Here is a 12,112-nt window from a genome sequence, read left to right as displayed (position 1 = left end):
GAAGCCATGGGGACTGAGCTTTAACACGGTCACAACTTTGCAGTATCGACAGTGCTACACTATCCTCTTGCGCGTTCGTACTTTGCAGGCTCACGCGGTATTGTGATTTGTTCCTCACAATAACAAAGCCGGCGTCATACGCGGTAAAAAGAGGTTACGAAGAAGTCTATAAGGCGCAGACAGAGGTGTAGTCGTCCTGCCCCAACTGTCGATGCAGAGGGAGTCGCACGCCTTGGCAGGGAAGCGCAAGGAATGCTCCTTCGAGCTGCGTTTCCGCATCGTCGCGGACCAAACGAGGCGAAAGCAAAATAAACCCCCATGCCTTTACCGGCGGCGCCTCGGACAAGAAGCATTTTTACACCCCGCCAAACCGCACCGTCCTTGCCTTTCGTTTTTGGGAGCCCCTGGCTTCACACAACAAACGAAGAGGGAAAGGAAAAAAAGGAGATGAAGGCTCATGTGTCTCCATCTACGATACCTCTAGATCGTCCGTCATCTCTGAAACCTCGACAACTCTACCTGTACGCCGAGGATGCCGCCCGTAACCCGAGTTCCGCAGGTGTACTGTCAGGTACATAGTGTTCTTGTTTCTTCTACCTGCCAGGGGATCGGCGGGCTCCGGCCGTCCGAAGGTGATCTGGCTACCTCACCGACAATCTACATCTTGGACTCGGGGGTCTTGAGGTGTCCTGCGCAGCGCATGAAGTCGAGTGCTATCGACGTTACTTGGCAGAGTGAAGAAGAGAGACGAGAAGTAGATGACCAGTGATATTGGCACACAGTGTCACCCTCCTTCTCAGTCTGCTATGTGTACGTCGGATTATGTTCGTCCAGGGCGGTAATAAGTAGAGACTCAAGGCATGTCACGACAAGCCTTCGGTTGAAGGTTGACTCTGATTGGCCTGTAAACACGACCAAAAACCACCATCCCTAGCTTTCCCTCCAAGGATTCCACGTCACCGCCACACCTCGCAAAATGACACTGTCTCCTACATGTAAGGACATACCCACAAACTTCACACACCATTCCTGCAAGTCACCCGTTTCAAAATACACAATCACACAGTCTCCCTCTCACCTGCCGCGTTCACCAGAGATCTGCTGGCCCCTGGTAGGACCCCCTCCGTGTACGGCAGATTGCAGCAACCCAACCAAACCTTACAGCGCATATCCAAGAAACCCCAAGCCCAAGGGAACTCCAACAACCGGCGCTTCTGACATCAGCTGCCGGGCCTCCAGGGGGGGGGGGGGACGAGAGGCTTGAGTAGACGAATTTTTGCACCTTTACCTGCCTGTTTGGCTGCGCCGTGACGACCTTCGGCACATCCTCTTCCCCTCGACGCCCCGACGCACCCCACGAGCACTCCCCATCCAATCCCTCAACAGATTTGTTTGGCAACTTCCTTCTTGGGCGCGAGGGCCATTCCCATTGGGCGGCGTTTCTCGAAACTCCTTCTCGAACAGGGAGCTGCGTTGCGGCTTGTGTCTATCGTCAGACGTCAATCTTTAACGCACGTGTGGACGGCTTGCATTTCCTCATTGCAGAAAGTCGGCTCAGGCAACCAAAGATGCGTCAACTTGCACGGCGTGGGAGATAGGGCTGCACGCTAGGACGTGCAGGATGCGCCGCGACTTTACCTTCCGCGCGACCTTCTGTCTTGGACAGGGTACCAGTCGGCATCATGTCTGTGTGCGTTTGGAAATGATGGTTGTGATGATACCAGACAACCAACCCAACCCACACACGTTGCCCGAGTGTCATTACTCGCCTGTCGTTCTTGCCACGCCCAACACAGCGTGATGCCTGTCGTGCGTCTCCAGGGCGCATTCAATCGGCGACACTTCGCTGCAACGACGCCGACATCGATACTGGGTATGGGAATCTAGAGCGACGGAAGCGAGCTTGGGCCACGGAAGACATCTCGGGAGTGTTTACAGATCGGACGGGTTCTTGCTTGCTTCCATCCTCGATCTTACCTCGTGCGCTGGCAGCGTGCAGTCCCATCCACTCACATACAGTGGTACCTACCTATCTACCGACCGACGCTTTGTGCCTGGCGTCGCCGCCGGCACGCGGCACCGGCACAACCCCCCCTTCTCCCACGAAGAAACCGTCAGTTCCCACACGCTTCATAAGCAATTAAGCTCTGCGGTAAGCAGCCGCCTCATCTTTGTTCAGCTTTAGAGACCTCTAGCGCGAAGGACTCGGGGGGTCTGCAGCGGGCATTGGACACCCTCCGCAGGGTGAACGTGGACAGCATCCCACCTTCAACAACAGACGCTGCCCATCCCCCAATTCGGCCTTCTCACGGTCGATAGATCGGGTCGTGGAAAAGGTTGCATACTACTGTAGTCATACTACACCCCTCGTCCGCCGACCTCCCACCTTCCCCTCTTTTTTCGCATGGTTGGGACGAGATTTTGCGCCACATATGTAACCTCAGTTCAAGTTTTTGTCCTGTTTGTAGCCAAGAAAGAAAGTGAGGGAGAGGGAGACAGAGGGAGAGAGAGGGGGGGGGGAAGGAAGTGGAAAAAGAGCGAGGAAGAGAAAAGTTGGTCAGGCGAGTTACACTTGGGGAAATCAAGCTGGCCGTTTGCCTTGGACCAGACAGTCAATAGTTTGCAGATCTTCATACCGACAAAGCGAGGTTGACGGTCCCTCAGTGAATCGGAACCGTCTTTCCTCTTTTGCCCGCGCCTCTCTCTCATCTCGTCATTGTCGCTCTGGATTGGTAAGCAGGTCGGCTGTCGCGTCAGTGGTGGCCCAGGATGTGCGGTCCATCAACATCTTGGTCGGCTATTTAGTCCGCTGCAATGGGTACCCAAAGTAGCGTGGCAACTGCTCGAACACTACGTTTCGTTGGACATTCGGATGACGACACACAAGACATAGAGATGGATGGGTACTGAGCACGCCTGGGACGAGAGTCATTCATTCATTCCCATCAGGTGGCGGTCCAGTGTCCATCATGATGGCTACCTAGGCTGGTCGGAAGATCCGACTCGTCAATGCCATCGAGGGACGGCCAAGCCCATCATCCAAGCAAGCAACAGCACACCCTGACTCCTTCCCGCCCGCACAGCCCTACTCGGAACTTTGCCGCGGGTTTTGTAAGAGTCATGAATCGTCAGCCGATCCCGCCGCCGACCCCCATTTTCCGACTTCCACGGGTGGAGAGAGGCGACAGCATCCCGTCAGACGAATGGGGGCCCCCCCTCCCTTGCGTCTTTTTTTCCCAGGTTGCGGTCCGCGTCGGGCGAATGGTCCCTGTCGATCTGTTTCCTTGGGGAAGTGTCGGTCCGCCACGATATTCGTCAAGAAGAATTGATAGAATGCCCCTGCCAAGGTGGCGATGCCTTGACCGAGAATAGCGCAGAACGTCGATCACTTTTTTTCTAATAGAGGAAGAATGCTCCTTGGACCGTGACTCGATTGGGCGAACAGTTTTATCCGACAAACACCCGGTTTTGCCAGTACTTGGGGGAACTGTGCATCTTGACATTCGTATTCAACGTCTGATACTCAAAGCCCGGCATCTGCGCAACAGCTAGTTTACCAATCAGACACAAGTTTCAAGCATCTTGTCGAGTACCCCTTTCAGGGTGTCGTTCTCCAGCGCGGCGGCGACGCGCTCCTTGTCGCTGAGCTGCTTGTTGACCTGGTCATCCTGGGCGTGCGCGTTCTCCTTGACCCTGACATCCACGCGCCAGTTGGGAGGCAGCGCCTTCTCCAGCCGTACCCGGACGCCGAGACCGAGCACGGTGGCGAGGGAGCAGTGGGAGACGGTCGGCGTCAACTCGACCAAGACTTGAACCAGTCTGTTGGGATCCATAGCTCCCGCGTGAGGAGGAGGGTTGATGTGGATGTCGGGCAGGTTGACAACAGCCAGCTGTCCCAGGGAGAGCGGGTGCTCTGGATCGGAGATTGTTGATATCAAATCTATGAAACGTCAGTTGCGTGATCCTCTCTAGGGGTCGGGATTGGTAGGGAATGCGCAATCCGAGCTGAACGGGTGGGATAACGCTTCATGCAACAATGCCCTGATGATAGGCGTCCTGTTATTACAGACGCCTATCGAACATCAAACGGCTATGCAATGATGCATGAGCAACACACATGGAACGGTCAAATGGGGAGTTGGCATGCAGGGAAGGGCGTTTGCCTCGCTTCCAGGATGGACGCCTGATGGTCAAGGCTCGGCACCACAGCGGGCGACTTCCCGGAGTTGCCCATAGGAGCAGCGATGCGATGGATGACAAGATGAGAGAGGAAATAAGGAGGCCTCACCATAAATTTCTTGCTCGTCGATGGGCTCTGGAGTCCACTGGTCGGCATCGGCGTCAGGCCAGAGCGAGTCGTCATCACAGAAGGGTTGGCAGAGGTACCAAGGCTTGGCGTAGATGACATCGTCAAACATGTCCTCCGGGCCGGCTGTGGGCGCCGAACGCTTGTTCTGACGTGTTGGCAGCTGAGCCGCGCTTAAAATGGTCGGGTTCGCGTTGTCGAGATCTTTGTCCATGGCGCCAGGTGGTGAGGAAAGCCTCCTGTGATGTTGCGTGCTTTGTCCAACTTGTCTTGAAAGATACGTATGGGTTGGCTTTGTCTCTGTCGCCACCCCAGCAAGCGAATTCACTTCTGACCCCCCAAACTTTCTCCGCTGCGATTTTGGGGTGCTTTCGCAACTGTCACAAACGTCCTACAGATGTAGGATAACCCAAGGTGGGAAAACGATATGGCCTTGTTGTTTGGGTTACGTTCCTCTTGCTCTCAGAATCCTCCCCTGCTATTCGATAGTAGCAGATGGGATGATAAGATGATGTTGAATTGATGGCGTCGCTTTGCTTGTGGCTCGTAAAGCACAAGATGCTGCTTTTTCGACTTCCCCTGTCACTCTTTCTTGGGGGGATGGATTTCGTCTGGGCGATAGGCGGCGTCTCGGTGGGTGGCTTGTGGATGGAAAAGAAATGACCTGCCATGATAGAATCAATATTTTTGGCCCAGATGGGCCGCATACAACCCCGCAGCGGACGAGGATTAGATAAGCGACCGCGCTTTCGGTGACACAGCGCATGAATCACCAATTTCGCAGTGAAGAAAGCGCTCTTGAATATTGCCCCTCACTTGCTGGAATCGGTCGTTGAATGCGGGGCCGACATCCCCTCCCTCCTCCCCCCTTCCGGAATACGGCAGCCCCCGTGTCGTCAGCAGCGGTCCACCAAAAAAGGGTTGTCGATGATCTTCCAATAAATCTAGAATAACCGCTTGGAACATGGCGGAAAGTGAGGTCGAACGATGCCCATTTCCATCCCACCCCTTTGACCCCTTCTGGAGGACCCCGAACGGTAAAGAACCCCTCCCCGATGGAGAGACCCTTGGCCATGTGGACGTAGTCTGTGGGCTTATCTGTACTTGGCCCTGCATGCCATGTACGCTATGATGAATCCATCCATCCCGCTGATGGATACGACAATTTAATTAAAAGAAGGAAAGGAAAAAATCAAATAGGTTATGGATGACGACAATGCTTCTATTTCCTGTACCGCGGTTCCTCCCCCCAGCTATCACACCTTCGGACGAATACTCTCTTAGGAGCCAAGATCATCTTTCTGTGCCTTACCCCTTCGTGGTAGCAGCGGCATAAGGCTGATAGGACCCTGGAACCGACTGGAGAAAAAGGGGAACCAGTGCAAGGGGAAACGACTATTCAAGGTTTGATTGCATCTTCTTCTCCGGGCCAAGTCAACAAACGCTCGTCGCGAGCCGCGCAGTCCCATTATGACTTCATCTTCATCCCCCTTCCTTTCCAACATCTCCTTTCGGACGGCTCTAATGAACTTTGATGCCGATGGCCATATCGGCGTGTTCTATTTGTACATCACCCCGTCGGTCCCGGGCACGAACCCATGTTCTCCATTACCCGGTTGTTTTAAGTATCTATTGGTTGGGCATTGACACGTAAGGCGGACCTGATGCAGAATTGATGCAATAACGCATCTCCCAATCCGGTTCTTCTCGAAGCTTGCCAGAAACTTAGCCGCATCATGGAATCAATGGAATAAAATGAGACAGTGATTTCACTACACCATGATCCTTGCCGAAATTGAGAAGCCTTGAGGAAGCTTCATCGAAGCTCCGCTTTAACGCCCCATCCATACACGTGTGATTTCTTTCTTCTTTTCTTCTTCTCTTCCTTTCTTTGGCACGCTTCGGTCCGTAAGGTTGTCCGCAGTCCGTCGTTGACAAACGCAATACTGCACCCCGCGCTGCGCTCGCCGCCGGGCTCTCGTGTTTCTCCCTCGCGCCTCGGACTGTTTCCCCCCTCTCGGCAAAGAAATGACAGGTGCCGATGTCCCAGTCGCAGCCGCGTCGGACGCCTCATCCTGTAATGGGATAAGCGGCGTGGTTGAGCGGCACTGCGTCTTGGTCCGTTACCCGTTCTCTGAAGCTTCCCCGGAGCGGGTGGACGGGACTGACCCTGTTTGGGTGTCGTAACCCTTGCATTCGGCCGAGTCACTGCTGCCACCTCCACGCACCCACGGCACATATGGTAAGATTGGTACGTGGTACGTATCCCTGGCATTCAACCTTCAACATCCGTCATCCAACGTGCCAGGCCCCAGGATTTTCTTCATCTTTTTGTCGCTGTCTTTGCCCTCGTCGTCTTGGGCTTCTCGCATTATAGGATTGCCTCATCGGTAATTGCCCCATATACGAGTCACGACGACCAACCTAATCTGACGGACATGGGTCAGGAGCGCCAGAGTGGGCATCCTGTTTTGCAACTAGACGCCCATTCGGACCGTTACATCTCTGAACACGCCCCTCGTGTGGCCATGAGGCGCTATCTCCACCCTCCTGCGGCATTCCCTGTCCACCCAGCCACGCTCATCAGACTGCCCAAGATCTTGGGGGCGAAAGAGGAGGAGCCCCCTCCCCCCTGGATGAACGGTTCCAGGAACCAACCAGTTGCACGAAAGGGAACAACCGAGTGTGACAGATGCTACGATGTACATAGTAGTTCTCAGCTAGGCGTGTGTCCGTTTGTAAGAGTTCGGATCCGAGACACCATACGCAGCCCCAGGGGTGCAGGGCGAGCTTTGCGGCCTGAAACCACCACTGTGCCAGTTCGACGGATAAAAATCCCCTTTGATCTTCAAGGAAAGTGCTGAAGCGAGAGAACGCTTAGTGGCTTCACAGAGACGTTGAACGACTTCTCTTCGGGCCTGATGATGGGGGATGGGTGGACTGGTTTTGCGCCGGTAAAAAGCGGCTGGGCTGCGTGCAGAGAACAGGTTCGACAGGACAGAACAGGACAAGGCGGAACTTGGCATGAGAGACGCGACGGGTTCCTCGGTAGGTGCCATTTCGAGGGCATGCGATATTATCGAGCCAAGTGGCCACCGCTAGTTTTTAGCATGTGAATGATGACACTACCGGTTTAACCACCCCATATTTTGACCGGGCCCCCTGCCGACCATGTATTTGCGACTCTCCCCATTTCGGTTGGGGGTGAAAGGCGCTGCTGTTGGCATCCTATTTGCTGCGTTGACAGCCGCAGGCAGTCAGCCTTTCCAGGAGGAGGAGGAGGAGGAGGAGGTTGGCGGTGGTGGTGGTGATGGAAGAAGGGCTGCCTCGTGGGTAAGTGCGATACAGAGGAAAACGGATTTCCCTGGCCGCCCAAAGTTTGAACATGAGGAACTGAAACCTCTGCTCAATTTCTTATCAAGGGTTACTGATCACCGCTTGTACTTGCAGGCTTTAGGCGAGTGACATGCACTTTGCTGAGCTGTCATTGTCGGTGCCCGTTTCTGAGTTTCGGGTGGTGACTAAGCCTTGGGGCCGAAGAAAAGCAACAGAGCGACCATCGTCAACAGAGCTGCGTCTTTGGCCCCGGTCATGCCTCAGGCTTACGAGCGGGCAAGGGCAGGTAGTTTGACGATGTCAAACATGGCCAGGAAGCTCTGCGTGGCGTAGGCTGCGGCAGAGGTTGACCAGACACCGCGATCTTCAACAAGCTCTCGAGTTGTCGGGTTGTCAGCCAGTCCCCATGAAATGAATCCGTACCAGCTCCTCATCATCCCGTTTCTTCATGTCCACAATTGACAAGCTGCAGGAAATTCGGGTGATGGCCAGGCGAGCAGGTCTGTGAACCGCGCGTCGCGTAGGTTCCCCCATTCAGTAGCTTTGCGTCTCTTATTAACTTCGGCGCCAGTTATATAGGTCTGTTTGCCGAGTGGATGGGCTGGGCCGCCACCAGCTGTTTCCAACTCTTCAGAGATCGGCGTCAGTTGCAGACACCCCTCACATACATCTAAGGATTTTTCTGCGTTGCAGATATAATCGTCGCCAAACGTCGAACGCGAGCAATGGTTTCCCGGAGGGAGAAAGAACCGAAGGGCCTCGAGTTGACTAGCTTGGCAATTGCCAGCCTTCTCCTGGAGGCCACGAAGTCCATCAAAAGTTTTGGTGGTAGCCCAGAGCGATTTTGCTGCGGAAGCCCCGCAATACCAGTCTCGGAAACCAAGAAGCCAAAGAGATAGGCGTGGTATGTCGTCGCTGGTCGCGAATGGGCGACGGGATGCAGTGTTTGATGTCGACTTTCCACGGTTGGAGGTGCGGGTTCTTGAACGCTTCTGCCCGATCTACGAAGCTCGAACATTGGCATGGTTCCACATTATCAAGCTAGCCAACAAACATCAGACGGAGAGCATGCGGAGTAGTGTAGAAATAGGCGGTGGCTGGTGAAACCCAGATGCAGAAAGTGCAATGAAAGGTGTTGTCAGTTGACTGAGCGCCGTTAGTGTGGGTGAGGCGGCGGACAGGCGAGAACTAATGTCAAGGTCCAAAGAAGGGCTCGGCTGGGTGGCAATGGCCGACTCTGGCAAGCTGGGCCGCGCATAAAATCTAACGTCGAGATTCTAAGTTGCGCCGCGGGTGCATCGACATACAAGACGACTTGACGGCTGGCTGGTGGTTGTGCGTAAGGTAGCACATAACCGTGCAACCAGGAGACAAGCACAACTGGTTTTGTTATCTAATGAGATTGATCAATGTCCTTCAAATCCGTCGACCAGGGTACGGTTGGCGGAATCTGATATTACTGCGATCCTAAACAGACGTGGTACATGGGGTGGGTGACGATGCAGACCAGCGTTGCTGCGGTTTGAGGCACCCCAATGGGCGGCACCTTATGAGAGCCGACGTCCTGACTCTAGATTGCGAATGGAAAACGAAGTCCAGTTCCTCGGAGGAAAGAGGAGGAGGGAGATGGCGACTGGGCCTCGACTGCGATGGAAGGAACTGGCATGCTTGGCGTCCAAGGATTGCCGTCCAACATCAGACCCAGTCTGGGGCTTCCGGAATTGCGTCCCAGCAGGCGTGGCGTGTGTGGTGAAGGTCCATTTCGCATCAAGCAGCACCCGCTGAAAGGCTGATCCTGGCAAGAGAGAGGAGAAGGCCCCGTAAGACCTGGAGCGGTTGGAAGCTGGGCTGAAGTGAAGAGGGGAAAGGGGCGAGCGTGGACGCCTGGGCTGGTCGGCAGGGAATCGAAGCCAGGCGGGGTATCTAGGGGGCCACGACGAGCTCAGGATCGAGTGATGAGGTGCGTCAAGGGACGTCGAGGTACTTTGGCTTTGGTGCTGTTGGTTCGTGAAGTGAGGGAGGGCAGCATTGCGAGTTTTTCTCGCTAGTTTGGCTCGTTACCAGCACGAGTAGATTGATGTATCTCAGTCAAGGGGAGGTGCGTTATCACATCTGAGATGCAGATTTGCCGAGAATAGAAGAGTACGTACCGAAATGGTAATTCTCTCTTTTGTGTGATGTATTGTCATCCGCGTAAGTAATGTGTTGTTAGAGGTGTATCTGTACGTCGGTAAGTACATACGAATATCGGTAGGGACGGGGAAAGAAAGTACCGCGTAGTTGGGCGATGGCAGAGAGCTTGCAGACCAAGGCGCAAAGCGATGAGCATGGCTGCAGGAGTGTCTGCCGCCTGGGTGAGGTTTGCGCGATGTAGTTAGCCAATGGGTGGTACCTGCAGCACATCAAAAAGAACGAGATGCACGCAGAGCGAAGGAGTGAGAGTTCCTGGGTAGCGTAGGTACCTACCTAGTGTAGTTACTTAACTCCCAGACCGCTGCCGCCGCGCCAGACGACCAGCAAGAAGATTGGCATGTCGAGGTTCCCGGTCTAGCGTCTGGGTCCTCGAGCCCTCAGCTTGTTAGTGCCAGTGCTTAGTCCCTGCCACTTCTGATGTGAATGAGCACTAGTCGGTGGAGGAAAAGAAAAAGATACGGGCCGGGGCAAGTTACGAACCAGCCTGTAATGATAAGGTAAGCGGGGAGTGGAGCCCACAGAGCCCACGTTTGTGCCTGCGCCTACAGCTAAGCCGTGGAGATCAAGTCTCTGCTTTCCCCCACCTCACAGCTCTCACTGGCTTACCTAGGTACCTAGGCTTAGGTGGTGTATCCGTACCTAGACGCACTAGATGCACCTCACTGCCAAGCAGAAGCTAGCCCAGCCGCGACTCCAATCACGACTTTGCGACTGACGACTGCGACTGCTGCGGTACCTTACCGCGGTGCGGCAGATGCCGTGTCTCCGTACAAATGGATTCCACCCTTTTCCCATCTACCCATGTCGTTGTTGCGCATCCCACCACCCATGAGAGCCCATGGCACGGCACAGCACCGAGGATTTTACTCTTGACGCGGCACTGCTTCGTTGCCTACCTGGGTAGGCAATCAAACCTACACCAGCTACGCGGGGACACCAATGACGCCTCAGAGAAGTAAGTAGACGTCAACATCGACCGGCGCTGTCCAAGCCTCCAGGCTAGAAGCTCCCAGGGAATATTCGGCCATCTGACTGTGTGCCACAAACGTCTCATGTCTTGCCACTGCTAGCCCTCCGCGCCTCTCTAGTGTTTTAGTCCCGTTTGGCACCACGGCAGGCGGGACAACGTCCGCCAAAAAAACGAAGGGCAAAGAGACATGAGACGGTTGGGCACCGAGCATTGGAAAGGGTGCAATAACCTCTGGACCCGGCGGTTGTGGCAGGTCGCCCTTCTTTCTTTGATCTCGCATTCCTGTTCTTGGTCGACACAGAGCCCGTCTGGCGGAGAACGATGCACGCCCAATCCTGGCGCCAGGGCCTGGGCAATCCGAGACGTCCGTCTGCAAGCAACTAAGATTTCCCAGCACTGTTTTGTGTGGTAGATATCCGTGGCTACCTAGGTAGGTATCGGGATACGTCTCGTTCGCAGGACTAGGGCGGTCTGGGGCCGACATGGCAGACTCGACTCCCGAGCAGAGCTTCTGCTTGAAGACCCTCGCAGCCCTCCACCTTCCACCTCCCCCGGGGATGGTGGACACTCGTCGTCGACTCCTTCTCGAAGGATACTGGACGTCAAACCTCCGACCCCACCGAGACAAGATAGGACGGGACCAGGCTTCAGGTATCGCCTCAGTATCCGTTCTGCCATCCTGCCCTCAATCTCTCGAGGGTCTCCAGCCGCCCACCCATGACTCTCAGGAACAGGAGGTTCCCCACGGCCGCAATAACCATGACCAAAGCAAGCCCGCGACGAGTGCCAGAGTGACTGGCGAAGTGGATAGAGGAAAGTGGGTGGACTTGCCCTACTGAGCAGGGCACGAGTGCGGCTAAGGTAACGGCTACACTCTCCGGACGGGCACGGGGGTGCGCGTACCTTGCCTGCCAATGCCAATCCGCCCGCCCGGTTTGCTCTCCCAATACCATTTACACTATCTGTACTTCGTACATACACAAGATCAGAAGCTCCTTGCAAGGTATTTGTTACGGACCATGGCCGGGCTCGTCTCCTCAGAGATGCGGATCATCCGTCCACTCTCTTCGCGGGTGCTCACTATGCCATGCTGATGCGGCAGGCAGGACATAGACCCAACGGAGACATTCGCAGTGTGTCGAGGCACCCGGCAAACGGGTAATGTCGCTATGGATACGTGCAGCCAACTTTGAAGTGGGAGGAGGGCGAGTAATACCCGCCAGAGCATCCGCAATGGGAAATAGGACGCGTCCATGAATCCATGACACGCCCATCAAGAGAGCTCATACGCAGGCATGCACACGCCT

General features: G+C 55.0%; 3 protein-coding genes across 3 annotated transcripts; 2 read left to right on the top strand and 1 right to left on the bottom strand.

Moving 5' to 3' along the window:
• Positions 1-910: 910 nt before the first annotated feature.
• CDEST_12242 (Putative MIP18 family, Fe-S cluster assembly domain superfamily) lies at positions 911-5,044 on the bottom strand. The gene is made up of 2 exons (XM_062928398.1): positions 4,289-5,044; positions 911-3,940 (listed from the first exon to the last, which is right to left on the bottom strand). Exons 1-2 carry the CDS (start codon positions 4,518-4,520, stop codon positions 3,561-3,563), a joined length of 612 nt encoding a protein of 203 aa, XP_062784449.1. The 5' UTR covers positions 4,521-5,044; the 3' UTR covers positions 911-3,560.
• A 5,280-nt stretch (positions 5,045-10,324) lies between these two features.
• Positions 10,325-11,644, top strand: CDEST_12241 (uncharacterized protein; the record flags this gene model as incomplete). The annotated part of the gene is made up of 3 exons (XM_062928397.1): positions 10,325-10,332; positions 10,521-10,735; positions 11,265-11,644. 3 exons carry the CDS (start codon positions 10,325-10,327, stop codon positions 11,642-11,644), a joined length of 603 nt encoding a protein of 200 aa, XP_062784448.1.
• A 75-nt stretch (positions 11,645-11,719) lies between these two features.
• On the top strand, positions 11,720-11,967 carry CDEST_12240 (uncharacterized protein; the record flags this gene model as incomplete). The annotated part of the gene is made up of 2 exons (XM_062928396.1): positions 11,720-11,776; positions 11,809-11,967. 2 exons carry the CDS (start codon positions 11,720-11,722, stop codon positions 11,965-11,967), a joined length of 216 nt encoding a protein of 71 aa, XP_062784447.1.
• Positions 11,968-12,112: the final 145 nt, after the last annotated feature.

This window comes from Colletotrichum destructivum, chromosome 8 (assembly GCF_034447905.1).
Source record: "Colletotrichum destructivum chromosome 8, complete sequence".
NCBI lineage: Eukaryota > Fungi > Ascomycota > Sordariomycetes > Glomerellales > Glomerellaceae > Colletotrichum > Colletotrichum destructivum.
This window is presented reverse-complemented; position numbering and strand designations above follow the sequence as displayed.

What these genes read in the sequence shown, in the direction of transcription:
- CDEST_12242 (XM_062928398.1), bottom strand. Translation starts at nt 4,520, where the DNA reads ATGGACAAAGATCTCGACAACGCGAACCCGACCATTTTAAGCGCGGCT. An exon ending in CGACGAGCAAGAAATTTATG is followed by an intron (nt 3,941 to 4,288) that starts GTGAGGCCTCCT and finishes GACGTTTCATAG; the next exon opens with ATTTGATATCAACAATCTCC.